Here is a 25,390-nt window from a genome sequence, read left to right on the forward strand (position 1 = left end):
CATCAGCATAAGTTTTTAATTCATTAATTATCCCTTTGATTGTCTTTTCTACATTTTTTCTTATTGGCATTTTATTTCAGACCGTAGTTTCTTTTCCGAAGATTTATAGTAGATCTTCTTCCTATACACTTGTTTTTGTTTCTTATTTGCCTGTTCTTGTATCACATTTCTCATCCTTTTTATGAATGGTATTCTATTTTATGTTTTGGTTTTTATTTCTTTTTAATGTCAGTTTTAGCTTTTCATTGTTTTCATTTCTTTGACGTTGAATTATCTGTATCTTTTATTTTGCTTGTCTTTTTAGTTTTTTGTGCTTTAAACTGTCCATTTCATCTTGAATCGGAGCTTCCTCTCATCTCTGTGCACACTTGCCCTCACCTAGAGGATTTACGGATGCCTCCGGGAAGCTTACCAGACACCCCAACTAGAACTAGGTTTTACGAGTGACTTGATGCATCTATCCTGTAACATAAAACTGGGGGGTTGGGCGCGGTGGCTCACGCCTGTAATCCCAGCACTTTGGGAGGCCGAGGCGGGTGGATCACGAGATCAGGAGATCGAGACCATCCTGGCTAACATGGTGAAACCCAGTTTCTACTAAAAATACAAAAAAATTAGCCAGGCGTGGTGGCCGGCCCCTGTAGTCCCAGCTACTCGGGAGGCTGAGGCAAGAGAATGGCCTGAACCCGGGAGGCGGAGTTTGCAGTGAGTCGAGATCGCGCCACAGCACTCCAGCCTGGGCGACAGAGCGAGACTCCGTCTCAAAAATAAAAAAAAAACTGGGTACATCTCAGATGAAGCTGAGCTATCGAGTGACTTGGTTCAAGTCCTATCTTTCAGACTGTCTTTCCTTCCACTATGCAGATCAACATCCTATGTAAGCTGTGACCCCAGGCAGTAATTAGTTTTCACAATCCTTCTTTCCAGATGGAGGGACCGTTTTCCCAGACTATGTTTTCATGAAGTAAGCTGGTTGGCCTTTGTCTCCCAACATTTATGGACAGCTTTTGGTGACTGATATTTATACTTGATGTCAAACTCTTTCCCATGTTTATGTCCCTCTGGACACAGAAGTCAGTAGGTCCAAGACTTCAGTGTCCTCTTCCTTCTCTGAGCTCAGTTTTTTTTTGCTCACAGAAATGTTTATTTGTTCATATATGCCAGCGAATTTACCTGTAAAAGTTACATATCTAACTCAACTATTATTTTATAGAAGATTTTTACTTTGAGGTCCATTTCTTCCATGGCTTGGCTTTAGAATAATCATGAATCCTTCAAATTAGGCTAAAAAATCTCTGCAAGTTACGTGTATTTAAATTTCCCCGATTCTCAAAGTTTTTAAGAGCCACTCACCTAATTTGACTTCTTTAGTTTGAATTCATATTATATTTCTAAGGAAAAGACAAAGTAACCACAATTTTTTTTATTTCTCTTCTGAGACAAATAATTATATTTTATACCTTCAACAATGTTAGCATAATCTTAAAAGGCAGTAGTGGAGTAGTGCCTTCAAAAGGGTTTGCATAGAGTCCCCTTAAAGTAAAATTAAAATTTGGCCTTATGGTGCAATGGTTTGTTTGTTTTGGAAGTCAATGGAAATTATTTCTTTAATGGAATGAAATGCAAATATTAAGCAACAAGCTTGAAATGATGAGGGTATTTATGTTTTGGTTTCTTAACAATTGTGTTTTTCTGAGGTTATAGGAGTTAAATGTAGTTTGCTTGTTGATGGGGTTGCATGTATTGTCAGCAAATGTGGGCAGCTAAGATATTGTTAGTTTTGAACATTTAGGAAGTGTTTAATGAGTGCTGGTGAAAGATAATGGAAGTCTTATAATTTATTCTAAGTGATTTGAGGACGCTAAGCATCTCAACTTGTTTAATTCAAATGTACTGTATACAAACATGTGAGTCTTCATGATTTAATAAAAAGATTTAAAAATAAAACTAGAAAATATATTACAGCTAAAGTAAAAATGCATCTTTTAAAGCAAAGAACAAAAAAGTTAGAATGAATGAAGGAAATATGAACTAGTTTTTCAATTTGAAGCTTAAAGGAGATACAATACGAGAAACAGTCCAAACTGTAATTAAGAAAATACTCCCACTTATAGTAGAACAAAAAGAATAAAACATCTAGGAATAAATTTAGGAAATGAAGTACAAGACTTGTACACTAAAACTCATAAAACATTGTTGAAAGAAATTCAGACTTGAATAAATGGAAAGACATCAAATTTTCATGGACCAGAAGACTTAGCATTATTAAGATGGCAGTACTCCCCAGATTGATCTACAAACTCAATGCAATCTCCCGTTGGATTTTTTGTGGAAATTTATAAGCTGATCTTAAAATTCATATGAATTTCCATATGGAAATGGAAGATACGAAAAACAGCCAAATCATCTTGAAAATAAAGAATGAAGTTGGAAGATTCACACCTCCAATTTCTTTTTTTTTCTTTTTTATTATTATACTTTAGGTTTTAGGGTACATGTGCACAATGTACAGGTTTGTTACATATGTATCCATGTGCCATGTTATTTTGCTGCACCCATTAACTCATCATTTAGCATTAGGTATATCTCCTAATGCTATCCCTCCCCCCACCCCCCCACCCCACAACAGTCCCTGGAGTGTGATGTTCCCCTTCCTGTGTCCATGAGTTCTCATTGTTCAATTCCCACCTATAAGTGAGAACATACGGTGTTTGGTTTTTTGTCCTTGCGATAGTTTACTGAGAATGATGTTTTCCAGTTTCATCCATGTCCCTACAAAGGACATGAACTCATCACTTTTTATGGCTGCATAGTATTCCATGGTGTATATGTGCCACGTTTTCTTAATCCAGTCTATCGTTGTTGGACATTTGGGTTGGTTCCAAGTCTTTGCTATTGTGAATAGTGCCGCAATAAACATACGTGTGCATGTGTCTTTATAGCAGCATGATTTATAGTCCTTTGGGTATATACCCAGTAATGGGATGGCTGGGTCAAATTTCTAGTTCTAGATCCCTGAGGAATCGCCACACTGACTTCCACAATGGTTGAACTAGTTTACAGTCCCACCAACAGTGTAAAAGTGTTCCTATTTCTCCACATCCTCTCCAGCACCTGTTGTTTCCTGACTTTTTAATGATGGCCATTCTAACTGGTGTGAGATGGTATCTCACTGTGGTTTTGATTTGCATTTCTTTGATGGCCAGTGATGACGAGCATTTTTTCATGTGTTTTTTGGCTGCATAAATGTCTTCTTTTGAGAAGTGTCTGTTCATGTCCTTCGCCCACTTTTTGATGGGGTTGTTTTTTTTTTGTTGTAAATTTGTTTGAGTTCATTGTAGATTCTGGATATTAGCCCTTTGTCAGATGAGTAGGTTGCAAAAATTTTCTCCCATTCTGTAGGTTGCCTGTTCACTCTGATGGTAGTTTCTTTTGCTGTGCAGAAGCTCTTTAGTTTAATTAGATCCCATTTGTCAATTTTGGCTTTTGTTGCCATTGCTTTTGGTGTTTTAGACATGAAGTCCTTGCCCACGCCTATGTCCTGAATGGTATTGCCAGGTTTTCTTGTAGGATTTTAACGGTTTTAGGTCTAACATTTAAGTCTTTAATCCATCTTGAATTAAGTTTTGTATAAGGTGTAAGGAAGGGATCCAGTTGCAGCTTTCTACATATGGCTAGCCAGTTTTCCCAGCACCATTTATTAAATAGGGAATCCTTTCCCCATTTCTTGTTTTTGTCAGGTTTGTCAAAGATCAGATAGTTGTAGATATGCGGCATCATTTCTGAGGACTCTGTTCTGTTCCATTGATCTATGTCTCTGTTGTGGTAACAGTACCATGCTGTTTTGGTTACTGTAGCCTTGTAGTATAGTTTGAAGTCAGGTAGCGTGATGCCTCCAGCTTTGTTCTTTTGGCTTAGGATTGACTTGGCGATGCAGGCTCTTTTTTGGTTCCATACGAACTTTAAAGTAGTTTTTTCCAATTCTGTGAAGAAAGTCATTGGTAGCTTGATGGGGATGGCATTGAATCTATAAATTACCTTTGGCAGTATGGCCATTTTCACGATATTGATTCTTCCAACCCATGAGCATGGAATGTTCTTCCATTTGTTTGTATCCTCTTTTATTTCATTGAGCAGTGGTTTGTAGTTCTCCTTGAAGAGGTCCTTCACATCCCTTGTAAGTTGGATTCCTAAGTATTTTATTCTCTTTGAAGCAATTGTGAATGGGAGTTCACTCGTGATTTGGCTCTCTGTTCGTCTGTGATTGGTGTACAAGAATGCTTGTGATTTTTATACATTGATTTTGTATCCTGAGACTTTGCTGAAGTTGCTAATCAGCTTAAGGAGATTTTGGGCTGAGACAATGGGGTTTTCTAGATATACAATCATGTCATCTGCAAACAGGGACAATTTGACTTCCTCTTTTCCTAATTGAATACCCTTTATTTCCTTCTCCTGCCTGATTGCTCTGGCCAGAACTTCCAGCACTCCTCCAATTTCAAACCTACTATAAAGCTATAGTAATCAAGATAGTACTGTGCTGACATAAGGCTAGACATATACATTACAGGTATAGAATTGAGAGTGCAGAAATGAATTCTCTCACTTATGGTCAATAGACTTTTGACAAGGGAGCCAAAACAATTCTGTGAGAAAAAGAATAATCTTTTCAACAAATAATGTTAAGATAACTGGAGATTCATGTATAAAAGAGTAAATTCGGATTCCTCTCTCAAACCTACTGAAAAAAACCCTCAAAATGAATTATAGAGCTAAATGTAAGAGCTAAAATTATAAAACTTCCATAATAGAAGTAAATCTTCACTGCTTTGGATTAAGCAATAGTTTCAGATCTGACATCAAAAGCATAAGCAACAATAAAAAATAGCTTGGACATCAGTAAAATTAAAAAAAGATGTGCCTCAAAGGATATTAGTAGGAAAGAAAAAAAACCCCATGAAATAGGAGAAAATATTTGCAAATATTATATGTGACAAGGAACTTCTAACCAGAATATATAAAAAACCTCTTAGAACTCAATAATAAAAACCAAATCACCCAATTAAAATGGACAAAAATCTGAATTGATATTTGGAATACACATATTTCTCTAAAAAAGACATGCAAAGCTGGAGGTATCACATTACATGATTTCAAATTATACTACAAGGCTATAGTGGCCAAAACAGCATGGTACTGGTACAAAAACAGACCCGTAGATTAATGGAAGAAAATACAAAGCCCAGAAATAAAGGCACATACCTACAATCAACTGAATTTTGACAAAGTTGGCAAAAATATACAATGGGGAAATGGCACCCTAATCTATAAGTGGTGCTGGGAAAACTAGAAAGCCATATGTAGAAGAGTGAAACTGGACCCCTGCCTCTCACCACATATAAAAGTTAACTCAAGATGGATTAAAGATTTAAGTGTAAGGCTTGAAACTATAAAAATCCTAGAAGAAAACCTAGGAAATACTCTTCTGGACATTAGGCCTAGGCAAAGAATTTATGACTAAGACCTCAAAAGCCAATGCAACAAAACAAAAATAGGCACATAGTTCTTAATTAAACTAAAAGCTTCTGCACAGCAAAATAAATAAACAATAGAGTAAACAGACAATCTACAGAATGGGAGAAAATATTTGCAAGCTATGCATCTGACAAAGGACTAATATCCAGAGTCTACAAGGAACTCAGACAACTCAGCAAGAAGAAAACAACTGCATTAGAAAGTGGCCAAAGGACGTGAACAGACATTTTTCAAAAGAAGACGTACAAGTGACCATCAAACATTTGAAAAAATGCTCAACATCACTGGTTATCAGAGAAATGTTAAATCAAAACCACATGAGATAATGTCTCACTCCAGTCAGAATGGCTATTATTAAAAAGTGTAAAATCAAAAGATGCTGACAAAAATGTGGAGAAAAGGAAACTATTTTACACTGTTGGTGGGAATGAAAATTAGTACAACCTCTATGGAAAACAGTATGGAGATTTCTTAAAGAATTAAAACTAGAACTACCATTCCACCCAGCAGTCCCACTACTGGGTGTCTACTCAAAGGAAAATAAGTCATTATATCCTATGTTTATTGTGGCACTATTCACAGTAGCAAAGATATGTAATCAACCTAAGTGTCCTTCAGTGAATCATTTAATAAAGAAAATATTCTATATATTCACATATGTACACACACACACAACACCATGGAATACTATGAAGTCATAAAATAGAATGAAATACTGTCTTTTGCAGCAACAGGGATGGAAATGGAGGACATTACCCTAAGTGAAATAAAAATAGAAAATCAAATATCATATGTTCTCACTTATAAGCAGGAGATAAACAATGGGTATGCATGGACATATAGAGGGAAATAATAGACACTGAGAACTCCAAAGGGGGAGGGAGGATGGGAGGTGCGTGGTGAGGGTTGAAAAATTATTAGGTACATTGTTCACTATTTGAGTTATGGGTACACTTAACACTCAAATCTCATCATTATGCAATATATCCATGTAACAAAAACTTGCATATGTATCTCCTGAATCTGGTTTTACAAAACCCTTTCAAAAGATATACAAGTAGCCAATAAACACGTGAAAAGATGCTGAGCATTATTAGTCATTCAGGAAATGGGAATCAAATCCACAATGGGATACCTCTTCATACCCACTTACAAGCAGCTATAGTAAAAAGAAGGTGGACAGTAACAACGGTTGAAAAGATGTGGAGAAGTTGGAATCCTCACACATTGCTGGTGAGAATGTAAAATGGTGCAGCCACTTTGGAAAACAGTTTGGCGTTTCCTCAAAATGATAAACAGTTTCCATTTGATCCAGCAATTTCTCTCCTAAGTATATACCCAAGAGTAAAGAAAACATATGTCCGTACAAAAAGTTGTACAGGAGTGTTTTAACAAAAATATGGAAGCAGCCCAGATGTCCAGTACTGGTAAATATATACATAAATGTATAAATAAAATATGGTATACCCATATAATAGAATATTAGTCAATTACAAAAAGGAATGAAGCATTGCCACGTGCTGCAACATGCATGATTCCTGAAAACATGATGCTAAGTGGAAGAAGTTAGTCACAAAGATTACTTATCATGATTCTACGTGTGGGAAGTGTCCAGAGTAGAAAAATCCAGGGAGACAGAATGTAGATGAATGGTTGCCTGGGGCTGTGTAAGGGATAGCGGATGGAGAACCACTGCTAATATGTATGGGGTTTCTTTTTGGAGTGTTGAAAATGTTCTAAAAGTAGATTATGGTACCAGTGGTACAACTCTGAATTCACTAAAAACCAATAAAGTGTATACTTTAAATGGATCAATGTTACGGTATATGAGTTATACCTAATAAAGCTGTAAATTAGATGCAATGAATTTAAAGGCATTAAATTCTTTTAAAATTGTTATATTGATCAAAATATTTTAAGGCCAAAGGGACCTTAGAGATTACTTACTTCATTTTTCTCTATATGTGAGATTAAGAAATTGAGGACTAGAGAAATTAATTTGTTCAGAAGGTATACAGGTAGTTGTGGAACCAAAAATACACACCTTACATTTTAATTTCCAAGATGGATCAATATTTTTCTAACCTCCACAGAAACCATCTACATAGCAACATATGATGTATAGATGTGGTCATAATTCAGATAATTGGTCAAATATCCAGTCCAGGTCAAAATATCCCTATGTGACCTGAATTTTATTTTTTTGTGTAGAAGACAAATAATAAAACTAACAAGAAAGAAAAACTATATATAGACAACTGAAAGATTATAAAGGCATGTACTTACATACCTTGGATAATCTATTAAATTAAGGAAATATATAAAATTGTCTTTGAAGGACAGACTTTTAAATTTGTGGGCTGCAATGTCATATATGAATATCTAAAAATTGTTCAGTAACCCAAGTAATATTTTAATTTTAATTTTAATGTAAGAAGAAAAAACCTTTATGCTTTCAGAACTTATTTCTATAACTTATGATAATTGCTTCCACATTTTGACTTCACGTAAAAGGACAGTAAATCATCTTTGAATAGAAAGTTAGACTTTCTTCCATTTGCACAGGCAGGTGATGGGAAATTAAATTAGACTCCCTTCCCCTTTGCTGTACCTAGTTTTCTTGTGTTCATATTTGAGACTTCAATCTTCTCTTCTTCTTGGGGTTTTACATTAATTCAAACTTTAAAAATAACTATCAAACTTTAGAGAAGGAGGAAGGTTTGTAAGAACTCATGTAGTCAAAGTGTAGCCTATAGGTTGCACACTTCTCAGAGATACTGATTTGTGAACCACATTTTAAAAACTGAACTAATCTTCAAACATTGAGAGATTTTACATAGATGATCTGGATTTCTGACTTCTCTTGAAAAACTGAAGAGTTTAGTAAAGTGAACCTTCCTTCCTGCATGGTGGTTTTTAGTTGCAATTGGATGCCAGCTGCCCTTTTTGCATGGGTCCTGCCCAGGTGGGCACAGCTCCCGGGGGCGGCTTCACGCATTTAGGTTACCTTCCCAACGTATTAGTCATTTGGGTTTGCAATCTCTGGCTTAGCCCAATTACCCAGCTCTTTATTTTCCCCATAAGGTACTTCTTTAAATGAGTGCGCCCTTAGTGAAATAATTCAGAACTCATTGTCACTATTACCACGTTCTTTGATCAAAAGAGCCAGAAGCCCTGCTGTTTATGTAAGAGAATCAAGTTGAATTGTGCTCCACCTCCCCCAGCCCTGAAAAATTATGAACCTGCAAGTATTTTGGATCTTAGAAACATTCTTAATGAAGGTGAGCATTGGTTCTTGGGACAATGAAAAATACTAAAATATCATAATAGTCCATGGCCTTTTAGAAGCCACACGTATCTGTACATAAACAGATATTCAGTAAATCTGTGGTATTAAAATTTCATGGTGAAGGGGGTGAAATTAGGGGGAAGAAATTAGAGAATTCTGGGTGGCAGGCAGGCAATGAAAATTATATATATACTGAAATAAAGGAAGAACTCAGAAAGACTAATGCCTGGCTGACATTTTCCTGTCAAATGTAGCTCCTTCTTATAGGAGGAACCCTGAATAAATGTGTAAAGGAAACAGTAATCCAGTCAGGGTGGGGGCACTGGCTTTCATCTAGCCCCGCCAGAGCCCATCTGATCCAACTGTCCAAATAACCAAGCATTTATTTTCCATAAAAGAGAAAAACAAGAACTTTTAACTGGATGATATAAGTATAAATTGCTACAGTACAGTCATTTTGGGGGAGCAATTTGGCACTGCCTTTTCACTCAAACATGTGCACAACCTGTGACCCAAGGATTTCCCCATATGAGAAAGAATCCTCTGCCTCTGATCCAAGCATGCCAGAACAAGAATGTTCACAACAGTACTGTTTGCAATGTGAAAATGGTAAAAAATGTGAAACAACTAAAACCCATTCTTTTGGATTTGGGGTGAACCGTTTTAAGTCCATTCAATAGGATTCCTAAAGTATTTTAAAATAAAGTGGAATTCTCTTATCAGCATGGGTAAATCTCGCTGCTATAATGTTAAGTGAAAAACAATTACAACTGAATATAGAAAGTAGAATATCATATATACATAAACTAAAACACACATTAAACAGTGCTGTATATCGTTCTAGGTTTATGCATACATAGTAGAAATATAATTTATGCACAGCAAGAATGATTTTCTACTGCAGGAGAGTGGCTATTGCTGGAGAAAAAGTAGGATAGAAAGGGGAATGGGGCTACAACTACATCTACAATGCTTTTATTAAAAGAGAGAAAAGATTAAAGCAAATGTGGCACAAGATTAATCTTTGTTAAATACAGGGTAGTAGGTACATGAATTTCTGTTACTTTATGTACTTTTCGGTATGTTTAACTTTTTAAAAATGAAACATTTTAAAGCACTATAGAGATTCCGGAATATATAAAAAAATTCCTCAGTCTGGTAATTGGTAGCTACAAATAAATCAATCCTATTCTTATGGATAAAAACATTGCTACTAATTCTACTGAAGTCAGGAGCAAAAGTTTCTGCTAAAAACTTGCTTCCTTGGTCAATGCTCTATGACCAGAAAATGAAACAAGACTTGTAAATATTGGAGAGGAAAAGCCAAAAACGTTGCAATTTTCTATCTAAAAAAAATCCAATAGAATAAAATAAGCACATTTAGAACCAGAAAGAGTGCGTAGAAAGTTACCTAAGCAGAAGTTTAAAGTTTATTAATCAATAGGCTTATTTCTGGCACTGCCTATAGCCAATTAGAAAATGTAAGTAGAAAAAAATGTATATAATTCTCAAGAGTAATAAAAACATACTTAGTATTTAAAGAAATTATGCCCAAAGGCGATTAAATTAACTTATTAATTCAATAAATTAATGACTGAAGTAATTTATTAATGCAATAACTTTATTAAATAAGTTATTAATTAAATATTAATTTGGGTCATTGTGGTGTTTACATTCTTTCCTTCTTTCCTTCCTTCCTTCCTTCCTCATTCCCTTTCACCATTCCTCCCTTCTTCCTTTTTTTCTTTCAATCTTCACATCCTTTACTGAAGGATGTGAACAACACAGTGACCCAAATTAATTATCTATTGCTGCCCCAAATACCACCCCAATAAGTTGGTTACTTAATGACTGATTTTCCTCCTGATTCCATGGGATGACAACCTGTGTATTTCTTTTGTTGTTCTCACCTAGAATCACCCATCAGCCTCTGTTTATCTCAGGATTTGACTATAGCTGGTGGGTTCACAGTGGCCTTGCCCAGGTTATCTGGCAGTTGGTGTGGCTGTCACCTCTCCTCCAGTGGCTGTCACCCTCTTGTGGGCTAGACTGGGCTTTTTCTCAGCATGATAGCCTGAGGGTTCATAGAGAGGGGATGGAAGCTTCAATACCTCTTAAAGCCTAGTGCTAGAACTCAGTTTCCCTTTTGCCACATTCTGTTGGTCAAAAGGTTCATAAGCCCTACCAGATTCAAGGGGTGGAGAAATGAGCACCATCCTTAAGCTAGAAAAGCATAAAAGACCCATTTCAAAGGAGAGTTGGGCATCATAGGAAGGGAGGAATTTGTTGCCATTAAACAATCTACTACCCATTTCATGTCGCTGAATGGAAAGACTCAAGAATATAATGATGTAAATTCTCTCCTAAATAATCTGTAAATTTAAATTCAATCCAATTTACTAAAAACCTGTATGGTACTTTTTGTTGGACCTGATGAGCTGATTCTCAAGTTGATCTGGAAGACAAAAATGAACACAAATGGCCAAGAAAAATTCCAAACAGACAACATGGGAAGTCTGGCCTATAAGATATCAAAATTTACTAAAGGCTCATAATTAAAGCAGTGTGATATTGGCGCAAGGACAGGTGCATAGATTAGGTTTTTTTTTTTTTTTTTTTTTTTTACTTGAGGGTCAAGGAAAAGGATTGTGCATATGTCGACTTTTGTTATGATTGGGGGCATTTCAAATCAGTGGGAGGAATACTTTAATCACAGAATTAATGAATTTATATTCTTTTAAAAATAAAGTCAAACCTATGCTTTACATAGGTTTACAAGACAAAATTATCTTCAGATGGTACCATAAAAATATTAGGAAGACATATGGAAAATGGTCTTTTAATTTAGAATGCATAAAGGATTGATGCATTTGACTGCAAATTAATTATAACATTCTATACCATAACAAAGTAAAGAGACAACAGGTGGACTGGGGGGGGGAAATATTTGCAATGTCTCTTAATAAGGAGTTAATATTCAAAATGTATTCAGAGCTTTTATAAAGCAATAAAAAAGGAAGAGGCAATAGGAGAATGAGCAAATAATTTAAGCAGGCAATCCAGAGAAAAATAATTCAGATAACCACACATAAAACAAAGATGCTCAGCTTCACCAATAATCATGGATTATAAATTCAGACAACGAGGTCACTTATTTTACCAACAAATGTGTAAAAACTTTATGATTGGTTCTGTTCAGCAATAATAACTATGCGGAAAACAGGTAGCCTTACATATTCTGAAATATTTTTGGAAGGCAATTAGTCAATTTCTAACCAAATTTAAAATTTTACACTACAATTCCATCTTTAGAGATCTATGCTTTATAGAGAAGCTCACACAGACACAACAGATAACATATAGACTTGCTCATGGTGGGATGGTTAGAATCAGAAAAACACAAACAACTATCTAAATTTCTACCCATAAGTTAATAAGCGATTTATTGATAATCTGTTTTATAGTAACATGAAGCTGTAAAAACTGAACTAGGCCCAGGTGTATTGAATATATCAGGTGAACAAATGCAGTCACAGGACAATAGATGTCGATGCCACTTACATGGAAACAGAAAAATCAATATATATGTATATAGGTAAACAAATAGAAAAACTGTTAAAAGCATCTCTGGGGAGAAGAGTAGAAAGAGGGAGAGTAAAAGTATATAATTTTCATATTATACTCTATATACATTTGTTACAGCTTATATCTTTTACAAAGAAAATAAATGCATTTAATATGGTATAATTTTTTTTTTTTTTTTTTTTTTTTGAGACAGAGTCTCACTGTCACCCAGGCTGGAGTGCAGTGGCGCGATCTCGGCTCACTGCAGGCTCCATCCCCCGGGGTTCACGCCATTCTCCTGCCTCAGCCTCCCGAGTAGCTGGAACTACAGGCGCCCGCCACCTCGCCCAGCTAATTTTTTTCTGTATTTTTTTTTTTTAGTAGAGATGGGGTTTCACTGTGTTAGCCAGGATGGTCTTGATCTCCTGACATCGTGATCCACCCGCCTCGGCCTCCCAAAGTGCTGGGACTACAGGCGTGAGCCACCGCGCCCGGCCTTAATGTGGTATAAATTTTAAAAAAAATAAAAAAATATATCTCATAGATTGGCCAAGTTCTACAACATTTCAAAGGCTGTAACTAGGAATGTATGGGCTGTGGAAACTTTCTCACAAGAGAAAATGTGGAAAAAACTTGGGATTTTTTTTCCTTGGGTAAGAGAAAAATTACATTTGCTCTAGGGAACAGAGCTATGGCCAGTGCGTGAAAATCTAAGAGACAAATTGAAACTTTCTAGGCATTCGAGACAGCCAAATGTGAAAGGGGCTCTTCCAAAAGACAATGTGACCCATTTGTCACTGGAAGAGGCAAGAAGAGATGGGCAAGCCCTAGTGAGGTCTGTCTTAGAAGCAGTAAACGTACTGATGGGTAGGTGAAGAGGGGGCCAGGAAGACCTCATTTAAACCTAAGATTCTAGGATTCCGAACGTCCTGAGTGAAGGTTAACACAAGAATCATGGGCAAAACCTAAGCCATAGTTGTCTTGGATTCTGCGAAGAACTAAGTCATCATAAGAACTGGCTGGCTGTGCATACCTTTATGAGAAAATGCTTGGAATTCCGCTGTCACATGTACATAGATAAGCTCTCTGTTTTAAGTTTCAGATCCTTTGCTATTGAAGTACAAGCCACAGGCCAGAAGCATTAGCTTGTTAGAAATGCAGACCCTCAGGCTCTTCTGTAGCTCTAGTAGATCAGAATCTGTATTTTAACAAGATCTGCCAGTGATTCCTATGCATGCATTTGAGAAGCACTGGTCTGTCCAAATATCCATAGAACTTCTTTTATTCCTGAGCCTTCAAAGCCTGACTAAAAAGAAACAACCTACCACATGGGAAAAAAAAAAGGCCCAGTAATTGAAGTTTTGATTTTTATTGCTCAAAACTAGGTGGAAATTCTAAGCAGAAGAAAACAAATGACTATATGTGTGTGTATATACACATTATGTATGTATCTGTACATGTATGCATAGCATAAATATATGTCTATATACACACATATGTAAGTGTGTAAAACCTAACTCTACTGTCTAGCTATCCATTTTAGTGGGTGGTCATTGACTAGTTTACCATGTTTTTTGTTTGTTTGTTTTGTTTTTTTGAGACAGGGACTTACTCTGTCACCCAGGCTGGAGTGCACTGACGTTATTACAGCTCATTGTAGCCTCAATCTTTCAGGCTTGAGCAGTCCTCCTGCCTCAGCCTTTCAAGTAGCTGAGGCTACAAGCACGTGCCACCACATCCGGCTGGTTTTTTATTTTTCCTAGAGACAGGGGTCTCACTATGTTGCCCAGATTGGTCTTGAACTTCTGAGCTCAAGTGATCCTCCCACCTTGACCTCCCAAAGTGCTGGAATTACAGGCATGAACCACCGAGCCTGGCCTTCTTTTACCTTTTTGAGGGAGTTTAGCCCGCTGCCCTCTCAACAAATGAATATCAGTCTCAATTTAATTAAATATTGAATAGAAAAAGATAAACATCTTAGAGATTTTTCTCATCCCTTTCATTTTGGCAGCTGTTATTACTTAGGACATCTTTAATGTCATTCTGTATTTTCTGGTTTATTAAAAATTCTTCCTATTGTTTTCAGCATGTTAATTGGTTTTAAAGTTTAATCTCTTAATCTTGATTTGTCTTTTAGCATTTCACATCAGGATTATTTTGGGGGTGGGTGGGTGTGGGGAGATTACTATACACGAAGAATGAATAACCTCTTAAAGTGAAAAAAAAAGCTCCCAGGTAATTGGAAATATTCTAATTACCCGCTAGGGCCTTAGTAAAAATGAACTGGCTTCCAATTTATTGTACTACATTCATTTCCTGAGTCATTTTGGTGTTTCACTTGTGCGCAAAGACATTCAATGGAGAATAATGAATTCTGCATGTGTGGGGACATCATAGTTAAACCTTTTGCTGGATTTTCGAAAAACATCCCTTTTCATAAACAGTTTTCTTAACAAGTTGTGTTGTATCTCAGCAGGCTTTGCAGAGTTTAGAGCATATTCTACCCAACTGGCCCCAGATGGAAAATACTCTCTTGAAATTGGATGGCTTTTTAAGTGTAGCTCTCCACAGCCTGCTCAAAGAAAAAAGAAAAAAAGTAAGCTTGAACAGAATGCATTTGGTAGCATGGTCTATAATTCCCCCAGCATCCCACGTACTTGGATGTTTTTGCTTTTGGCAGTGGAATTTTTCTAATTTAATTAACTCATTAATGTTAGCAGATGACACAGTGTGAAAATTCTTTTCCCTAGCCACTTATCTAAATATTCTTCCAATCCACTGTGGTTATGTGTACACTTTATTTATTTATTTATAAAATGTATTTATCTGTTTTGTTTCTATACTGACCTTCCCTTTAAGAGTTCACAGGCAACATGTAGACATTTTATGTAATGTATTATAAATCTTTCTTAACGTAATAAATGGAGAAGAGTCAGAGGGAAGAAATAAAGAGTGATGGTGCAGGGGGAGATCTTTACAAAGGAAGAGTGGGAGCGAAGGAACAGACGGTTTGGGAAGAGCAGCCAGAGCTAAAATGCTTACCCTGGTCTAAGCCCATGCACTTCCGTCTCCTCATTCTTAGTTCATACATTGAAGACGTAGCAATAGTTTGTGTCTGGAAATCAGCTGGCAATACCAGGAATGACAATAAAGGCAAGTCCTCCAGGGTTAGCTCAATAAAAAGTGAATCCTCCTTGCTCAAATCATGTACTCGTTCATTTGTTCATTCACATGTTTATTTTACCTTGCATTTTACTAATTAATATATAAATCTCCCTCTCTTAGATTTTAGGTCTCCTTGAAATTTGAGGACATGTATTCTCTCCCTCCCTCCCTGCCTGCCTGCCTTCCTTGCTTCCTTCCTTCCTTGCTTCCTTCCTTCCTTCCTTCCTTCCTTCCTCATTCCCTTTCTCTGTTCCTCCCTTCTTCTTTTGTTTTTCTTTCAATCTTCAGGGCCTAACACAGGGCCTGGGACAAAATAGGTATAGAATACATATTACTTAATTTTGAATGAATGGAACTCTTTTGAGTGATTATACCAACAGAATATCTACTCCGGTATTTTAAAACAGGAATCATTTTAATCCCCAGAGTTACCTTGTTAAGGGGATTGTTATTATTATCTTAATTTTATCAGTGAGGAAACTAGAGCAAAGAAATGTGAAATAAGTTGCTCAAGGTCACAGAACTTGTAAGTGGCAGTTGGAGAATGTGAACTCAGGGCTGTCCAGGATGCTGCTACCCAAGATGATGGTGACATGGGACAGGTGGCTTGATGAAGCCTCAAGCAGTGATGAGGAAACTTCTTTGTGTCCCCACTGGGAGTGAGACATAATCCCCAGTTTCTGCAGCAAATGAATAAATATTGGTATTAGAAGGGTCGACACTGAATTGTATACTTAAAAGGGTGGATTATATGGTATATGAATTATATCTCAATAATTTGTTTTAATAGAGAAATTACTGAATATTGGAAGTTTTCTATGACCTCTCTTCTCTGACCTCTCTTCCTAAGAAACTTAGTTCAGATGCATAGCAATTCTTTTTACTGCTCCAGTTCACCGAGCTGCATGTTGAAAAATAGACAAGATTTCCAGACCCAGACTTTGTGCAGCTCCCTGAGTTCTCTGTTTTGGCCATAGCCATTTATCTGAGGAGGGGCCCATGGCAAAGTGATTCTTAGGGGCCTGTCTGGCCTTTAAACCACCAACCGGCAGCTACTGAATATTATTAGTGAGACGTTTAGTGAGCATGAATGTAGGAAACAGTTTTTTAAAACCAATTTTCAACATCATGCAGAATTTTCCTCCACTTGAAAGAAAAGGTTGTTGTCTTGTCTGTCTGAGACTATTTCCAGCCACTAATTTATCTGGCAGGGATGAATACCACATTTGGGAAATTTGTTAGCATTTAATCTTCTTCTAAATCAGTTTCAGGGGGCTGGTAGGATTAAAAAAAAATTTTATGGTTGAAAATTACATCATTTGGCATGTTTTTATACTCATATTCAGAATGGACACAACACTTTTCTGTGTGTGGGTAGTTAAGTCAGAGTGCATGTGAATATACACACACATGGACACATACACTCATATACTCATGCACATGTATACACATGCTCATACACACATGCACACACATGCACAGATGCAGACTCAACACATACACACATACACATAAGCATGCACAAACACACCCTTACCCATTTATACCACAAATAGATGTATCAATAGGAGAAAGTTATTGAGCTGATATATCTTCCAAAAGGAGACTGCCATATGTATGTGTTTAAAACATACAGAAAGCCAGTGCTTTCCTTTCTATGGACTTAATAAATCAGAATAAAAAGATTTCAATACAAAGAGGACTGGAGTTTCAAACATGCTATTTGGTAGCACTTTGAAAAGAGAGCCAGGTGCACATGGAGAGCAGTGGGAAGAAAGGAGGCGATGGGTTTGGGGGCATCTGAGTCATGGTTTTCTGCAACATTGGCGTTGCCATTTGAAGTTCTTTCCCTGAAACTCTACGTGAAGACCTCACTCTGAGGTTTTATGATATATGTACATCAACTTGGAATCTAGATTTAATATTTCTACCTTTAGCCAACAGTGTTTTCTGAATGAAAAGAAGGATCAGCTTAAGCAGCTTAATTTTGAATGATGAGCCTGAGAGTGGAGGTATGGATAAAGGTATTTATCCAAATTGTATCTAACATTTCTTTTCTTTGGGGTCAGGGTTTGCAGATTAAAAATTGCTGGGTATAGTGGCTAAGGAAAGGCAGTTGCTGCTACCGACAATCATGTGTCCCTCAGTCCTTGAGAAAAGGATGGAGATCAAGAAAAGACTGATATCTTCACCTTCCTAAACTGGTGCTCCATTGACTGCACCTTGGAAATATTCAAGAATCTTAAAATAATAATGTTTGGTTCCCATCCCCCAGAGATCTTGATTTATTCCATCTGGGGATGGGCCTTAATGACTCCCCAGGGGACTCCATCTAACATGCAGCGAAGCTTGAGAGCCACTGCTCTTAACTGATGGTTGCCAACCCTGGCTGTTGTTACTCTGATCCCTGGAGCCTACACCCCAGAGATTCAAGTGATCTGGTGGGACCTAGGCTTTGATATTTTTTTTAACAGTTCCCCAGGTTATTCTCAGGTGCAACCAGGGTGAAAACCCGTGGAGCTGCCTTGTCAACGACAGGAAACTTACTGTGTTTATTATTTGTCCTTGATGTGCTCTACTCTGCAGTTATTCTTTGCATGCCTACCGTGTGGGAGCTGGTGTGTTGGATGCTGCAGGGAATATAACAATGAATTTGACACAGTCTCTGTTCTCTGGATGTTTATGAGGCTGCAAACAATTATATTTTGCATTGTTTGTTGCTTAATGAAGCTGACTGGAAAACATCTTGAATTTAGATGTGGAAAAGCTTGCTTGTGCATTATCTCATTGAAACCTCACAATGACCTGGTGAGAAAGGCATAAAAAATGTAAACTCGCAGAAGTTAGGAATCTACTCAAGTTTACAGGGCAAAGAAATCTAGGAACCAAATCTTCTAATGCCTAAGCAAGAGAGCCCTTTTGGCATTACTATTTTTCTGCATTTCTTCTGGCAATACCATTAATATATCAAAGCAGGGATGGGAAGTGGCAGAATCAGAAAGGCAGAAATTGAGATGGAGAAAGTGGTGTCCAGATCAGGTGTGTGTATCTGAGTGAGTGTGTGTGTGTGTGTGTGTGTGTGTGTGTGTGTGAGAGAGAGAGAGAGAGAGACTGTGTGTATGTGAGGGAATATGCCTTTGAGATTTTATTCAATGGTGCGGTTTTGTTACTCTCTTGAAAATTATACAGCCTGTTAACAAAGTATAGCAGAAAATAGAATTTACTGACATCTTTAGAAAGATTTAAAAATCTGTCTAGCATGAAAAGGCCATTACTAACTGTGAGAAAAAATTTTAAAAAAAGAGTTATTAAGGCCAACTTAGATTTCTTCAGATACTGAGTAGAAGTAGTTTCACCAACTAGAAATGGGTGTATGTGAGGGGGAAGGGATTATCTGTATCAGTAACTATCAGTCAATAAAAGGATGCTTAATTTCCTGTCTTCCTTCAACTCCATGACCATTTTCTTCCCCATGGAGAGAAGGAGAGGCTTCCAACTCATTGCTCTGAGGAATATCTGTATTCTTTTATAACCAGAGATGTTGGAAGACATAGAAAACACATTAACACTACTGGGTTATGGCTCTTTGTAGGTGCAGGTAAATAGATTTTAGGTTGATGACATTTTAAAATCATGACAAAATGTTTTCTTTGAGGCTCGGGTGTGTCCAAATATGCTTGGCTAAAAAAGCAACCTCACTCTTGTAAATGTGTCTAGTATTTCTTTGCTAAACAAAATTGTATTTTTGCCCTGCTCTTTATATGTTCACAAAGACAGCTGTCAACGTTCATTCATTTATTTATGCAAACAACAAATGTTCTTCATGTGCTATGCATTAGATGTTATACTACCTAGGGGAACACAGAACGTAAAATGCTGTCTCTGTCCTCTAGAGGCTTAGTGTTTATTAGAAAATAATTCCAGACTATTATTTCAGAAGACTCACAAGAACAAATCCAGGTATTTCCCAAGGAAGGCTTGCTGCCTGTCCAAAGACATCTCCATGGGGTGCGCATCAAACATTGTCACGCCTAGAAAAAGGAAATTACTATAGATGTTTCAAGCAAAGAGGGATTTAATGCAAGGAATTTTTATGATGGTGTTGAAAGGGCTGGAGAGGCCAGAGGGATAAGGTGGCGGTACTCACAGACTGGGTTGTTGCTGGTGCCCTTTCTTAGCTGACCTGTTGGAGGAATCACAGAAGTTGCTGGAGCCTGCAGTCACCTGCTGTTGATGCTGTTCTGCTAGAGCTGGAAGCAGAATGGCTTCTTCTTTCCCATTGCCTTCTAATCTCCTCTCACTGCCTCCCATTGGCAGAATTCAACACTAACACACTGACCAAGAAGTCTTGATCATGTTTGCATCCGTACATGCATAATACAGAGAAGAGTACAGCAGGGCAAGGTGAGGTGGGAAGGGGGCAGTAAGATCAAACAGTCACATAACAAGCAGAGAGGCGTGGAGTCTGGAGGTAGCCACCATAACCACCACCACTCAGAGGTTTCCCTTAGTTTTTTAGACTTAGGAATTTGATTAATAGAACACTCAGATGTGATTTGAAACCTGACTGAAAATAACTGTTATGAACTGAACAATGTCTCCTGCAAATTTCGTATGTTGAACCCCTAACTCCCAATGTGACTGTATTTGGAGATAGGGCATTTAAGGAGATAATTAAGATTAAATTAGGTCATAAGTGTGGGGCTCTAACGTGCTAGAACTGGTGTCCTTAGAGGAAGAGACATGGGGATGTGCACACACAAAGCAAAGGCCATGTGAGGACACAGTGAGAAGATGTCCATCTGCAAAAGAAGGAGAGAGGCCTCACCAGAAACCAACTCTGCTAGCACCTTGATCTTGGACTTGTACCCTCCAGAGTTATGAGAAAATAAACGTCTGTTGTGTAATCCACTCAGTCTGTGTTATTTTGTTATGACAGCCCAAGCTGACTAATATGCTAAACAAATACATAAATAATAAAGAGTAAGATGTCAAACTGTCATTTTTAGTTTGCACTAGAAATATAATTTTTCAAAAGATTGTCTACTTATATTTGCTGGTCAGCACATTCTTCTTCTATAAGTGATACTACATAGGAATCAAATAAAATTGGAAGGTTGCTTGATGACACTAGTCTCTGAATTAGTTGAGTTAGATGGATGGTACAAATGGCCCAGGTAATCCCCATGCATCTTTAGGATATGATATACTCATTCCCTCCCTGGATCTGCAGTCTCTGCTGGATGTATGTCGTCTTTTCCCAATAGTTCAATCAATGGAATGTTTCAGCCTTTCTGATATTCTCTTTGTTATTTTGTTTCATATTTCAGCAATATGAAAGCCATTTTGTTTCTTTTAGTCTTCCTTTGATCCACTTGGATAAATTTACTCTGACCCTTTCCATGATTGTTTTATGGTCTAACTCACAAATTTTCACCTACTTGGAGTGGGGCCAGTACGTGTAGTTAGGCTGGGAATTGGCTAGGATACACTGCTCTAATTGTACCACTTACTGCCATTGTCAGCCCTGATTGGATTGTACCTTTATGATTGGCCAATGCTTATGCCATATTGTTGCTAAATAATTTGAATATTATATCTGCCCGTATTATTGGTACCATAAAATATGAAAAGAAATGGACCAAATCCATTTGGAAAGCTGTTAAATCAGCTTTCCACATAGGCAGATTGTACTATTTGAGAACTATCAAAAGGATCCCCATTTCCCAAAATGACGGCCTCATCTGCCTACGAAGGAGCATAAAATTCAGTAGCTAGAGTTGCTTTTAATGAGTTTAATCATATTTGCCAGAAGGGATGATCAATATATCTAATATTTAAGTCTTACCTACATGTATCTGTCCCCAGCCTAACTATTTCAATGGCTTGTCTCATTAATCATCAGAAAACCCTACTATGAAGAAGGTCCTATTATTAATGCCGTCGTATAGAGTAAGCAGTGTAAGCTTAAATAGGTTAAATAATTTGTTGAATGTTACCTGCTAGTAGGGAGTAAGGTAGGGAATTTAAAACCTAAGATTAACCTTTGTGTTTAGAATAAGAGCTGAGAGAGATATATTAGCCTACAAGCCTCTGTAGTTTTTGCCTATAACTCAGGACTTTTTTCACACATTCCCTTCCTGGCTATTTTCTTCCTAAGAAATGGATCCTCTCTCTCCTTTTATTTTTATTTTTTGAGATGCAGTCTTGCTCTGTAGCCAGCCAGGCTGGAGTGCAGTGGCGTGATCTTGGCTCACCGCAACCTCCGCCTCCTAGGTTCAAGCAATTCTCCTGCCTCAGCCTCCTGAGTAGCTGGGACTACAGGCGCTCACCACCGTGCCCAGCTAATTTTTTTTATTTTTAGTAGAGATGGGGTTTCACCATGTTGGCCAAGATGGTCTCGATCTCTTGACTTTGTGATCCGCCTGCCTCAGCCTCCCAAAGTGCTGGGATTACAGGTGTGAGCCACCACGCCCGGCCACTTGGCACTTTTGCACCACCTGCTGGAGGTTATTTCCTTCATACTGTACCTACCAAAGTTTGGAGCTGTTTGTTTGCTTGTTTTCTATATGCCTCACTAAAATATGAGTTCCACAAAGGCGGGGACTTTGTTTTTCTTGTACATGACTGTGTCACTGACATGTAAGGATTGTTTTCCATACAGTATTCCTAGGGTATTCCTACTGTCTTCTGTACAGTAGGCACTCAATGCATATGTGCTAAAGGCCAAAGCACAATCTATTGTGAGCTATCAAACTCCCATGCTCTTTGGGATCAAGACTTAGGAGGGTGTGTTTTTGGTGGAGAGGGAAATATGAGGGTCTGAGTAGTCTCTAGTTGGTTCATCATTGCAGAGGGTGTTCTGAACTACCAGTGTATACAGTCACTGAGACTGGGGGAGAGGGAGAATGCTACAAAGTGGGCAGGAACAGCTGAAAGTAGAAAAGGCAGCCTCCCAAACAAATTTCAGTTGACTAGTGGTCATGCCTATAGCAGTATACAGAACTAACTTCTTTTCTGAAAAATACTGCCTAGAATTTTAGAAAATGATATTGAAAAATTTGGATTTTATCCTAAATTCTGAACTCTTAAGAGTTTCTGAGTGGACCAGTGATGTATTAAAAATTAGTGTTCTCGAAAGTAAGAGATAAAGTGACTAAGATAGAGGAGGGAGCCTAAGCTGAAACATGAGCCCATCAGTCTCCCATGATTGACTATAGTTTGGGCATTCCCCATCTCAGGCACCACCGTCTCAACCCTCTTGATGAAGAAAACCAAGAGACACAGCCCACATCCTGTGGGCCGTGAAATCCTGCCTGTTTGATCCATGTCAGACTTGGAGCAATTGAGAGTTGTGGAACATATTTCTTTTCAATTATATTAAAAAATTAATTGGTATAGCATTGTGTTTCATCTCTTCTGCATCAGCAGTACAATGGCTATGTTTATTTACAAGGATTATGAGCAATTTCTATGTCTCAAAGTACCTTCTGAATCATCAAGGATATATTGAATTATATTGACTCATATTTCAGGTTAACTGTTTTTAAATGTAATCTGTGGGTAATTATAACTTACATATGAGTTGTAATTTATGGCTTCCAAATCATATTCCCATACATCATTTGATTGCTATCATCATGTTTTGTAGTTGAGAAAAATGAGTTTCCGAGAGGTTAAATGACTTGTGCAAGGTCACTTGGCTAGTGGATAAGAAATCCTGGACTGGGCCAGGCGCGGTGGCTCACTTCTGTAATCCCAGTACTTTGAGAGGCCAAGGCAGGCAGATCACGAGGTCAGGAGATCGAGACCATCCTGGCTAACATGGTGAAACCCCATCTCTACTAAAAATACAAAAAGTTAGCCTGGCGTGGTGGCGGGTTCCTGTAGTCCCAGATACTCGGGAGGCTGAGGCAGAAGAATGGCGTGAACCCGGGAGGCAGAGCTTGCAGTGAGCTGAGATTGCGCCACTGCACTCTAGCCTGGGTGACAGTGAGACTCCATCTCAAAAAAAAAAAAAAAAAAAAACCTCAACTGTAACCTGTTTCTTTTATTCCAAGCCTTTTACATCTTTGTGAAAATCGGAAGCTTGCACTTAACATATATGATGAATCCTTATTAACCAGAATACTTAATCATTCTAGAAAAAGCAATTTCAGTGGAGTTCAGGGATGAACTATATCTAATATGGTAAAAATACAGTGGGTTCTATAAATACTCATTGACAGTAATGACATCACCCACCATTCATTTTGAATCAATCTATCCCCAAAGGAATGTATCTTACAATGTTCCTCAAATATTTTTAAATTACATATTTTTAAATTAAATATTGACAGCAATGTTCATGTTTCAGTTTCCCTTCATTGGGCCTTGAGCTCAATAACTCTTGGTTATAGAGCGTGGTTTTGTCAGTTTGATCTCATGGAATTTGCAGACAGCATCTATGTGCACAGTAACAGAATGATTCTGGCTGATAGAGAGAGGACGGGTGTGGAGCAAGTGTGGCATGAAACGGACTGTTTGCTTTTTTCTACAGTCTGCTGATTCAACCTGCAAACCCATTCCCCAACTCCATTAGCAAAACCTATAAAAACACAGGGGCCGCCATAAGGACAACTCTGACATCTGTAACACGGAGTGGTCTTTTGAGTTGAGAGAGCCCAGTTCTATACTTATTATTTGAGACCGGGTATTTTTTGACTTCAATGCTTGTTTCTAGTTAGAGAGTTAAAAACAAAGGTCTAAACACTGTGTACTTGGATAGTAAAACACATGTTCACTCTTTTCAGTGACCCTAGAAACAGACGGGGGATTCTTATAAGTCACAAAAGAAAATAAATAACTTCATCCATGGAGGGAAAGAGACAGCTCGAGAAAAGGGACTTTGGAAAAAGGCTGTCTCTAGACAGCAGTCTTGTGGTAAGTACTAAATATTCATTTACCACTCTATATGTTTTGGCTTTGAATGCATTATTCTTTGACTGTTATTTCCTGAACCCTGTGCTTTTGAAACCTCTCTTCCAGTTAAACCATTAGCAACATCCCTTGAGATTTTGTTTCATTTATTTTTTACAAACTCAAAAGCCAGCAAATTATTGGAATGTTTGTATAGTGTCTTAATAGGCAAATGTCATAATCTGTCAACGTTATATATAATTGTATTAATTCCAGCTGATGTAGACTTCAGCCTATACAAAAACACTACTGTATAGCTGATGCCAAACGCTAAGCCTATATATAGTTGTTCCATCCCCCATTTATCTTAACCTTGGGGGTAAGTTGAACAAGAATTCAATACAGCTTCAAATATTGAAGAGCCGAGGAAGTCTTGGAGACCTTCTTAGGTATGTGCATTAGTTCAGTGGTCTGTAAACGAACTTTCCAAGAGTTTTAATGCTGATGAACATCATTCTTAACAACCTGGTTGGGTTTGCTATCAGGTGTGAGAATCTGCTTAGTCCAGTGAAACAGACTAATTCACTTTAGACTAAGTCTGATGGTTGGCTACTCTTCTGCAGTCTCTGGGCCAACATGTGTGGGTCACTTTTTCTGTTACGCAATGTGTGTGAACAGAGCAAGGAATCAAATCAAGCAAACTTGAAATAGAAAGCAAACTTTCTGAAATAGAGATTTAGCTTGGTTCCTTCTTGTGCACATTTTATAGGGATGTGCTTTGTTCACTTGTTTGTGCTCAGCACCTGGCCTGGAGTCTAGCAGAATGGGGGTTCAATGAACTATTTGTTGGTTTGATTTATCCGTTATACCTTTCAAACTTTGCAGCTGTAGGTCTTGCTCTGCCATGGACAGGTTAGTTATTTACTTCTTAGTGGCTGA

General features: G+C 37.6%; 1 protein-coding gene across 1 annotated transcript in view; it reads left to right on the forward strand.

Moving 5' to 3' along the window:
* Nucleotides 1-25,390, forward strand: part of NCKAP5 (NCK associated protein 5) — a 990,316-nt gene that overhangs the window by 131,721 nt on the left and 833,205 nt on the right. The window contains exon 2 of the mRNA XM_003267587.3: nt 24,346-24,475. Within this exon, the coding sequence (XP_003267635.2) occupies nt 24,407-24,475 (69 nt within the window). The 5' untranslated portion in view covers nt 24,346-24,406. The remainder of the gene's footprint in view (nt 1-24,345; nt 24,476-25,390) is intronic.

This window comes from Nomascus leucogenys, chromosome 20, assembly GCF_006542625.1.
Source record: "Nomascus leucogenys isolate Asia chromosome 20, Asia_NLE_v1, whole genome shotgun sequence".
In the NCBI taxonomy this organism is placed as follows: Eukaryota; Metazoa; Chordata; class Mammalia; order Primates; family Hylobatidae; genus Nomascus; species Nomascus leucogenys.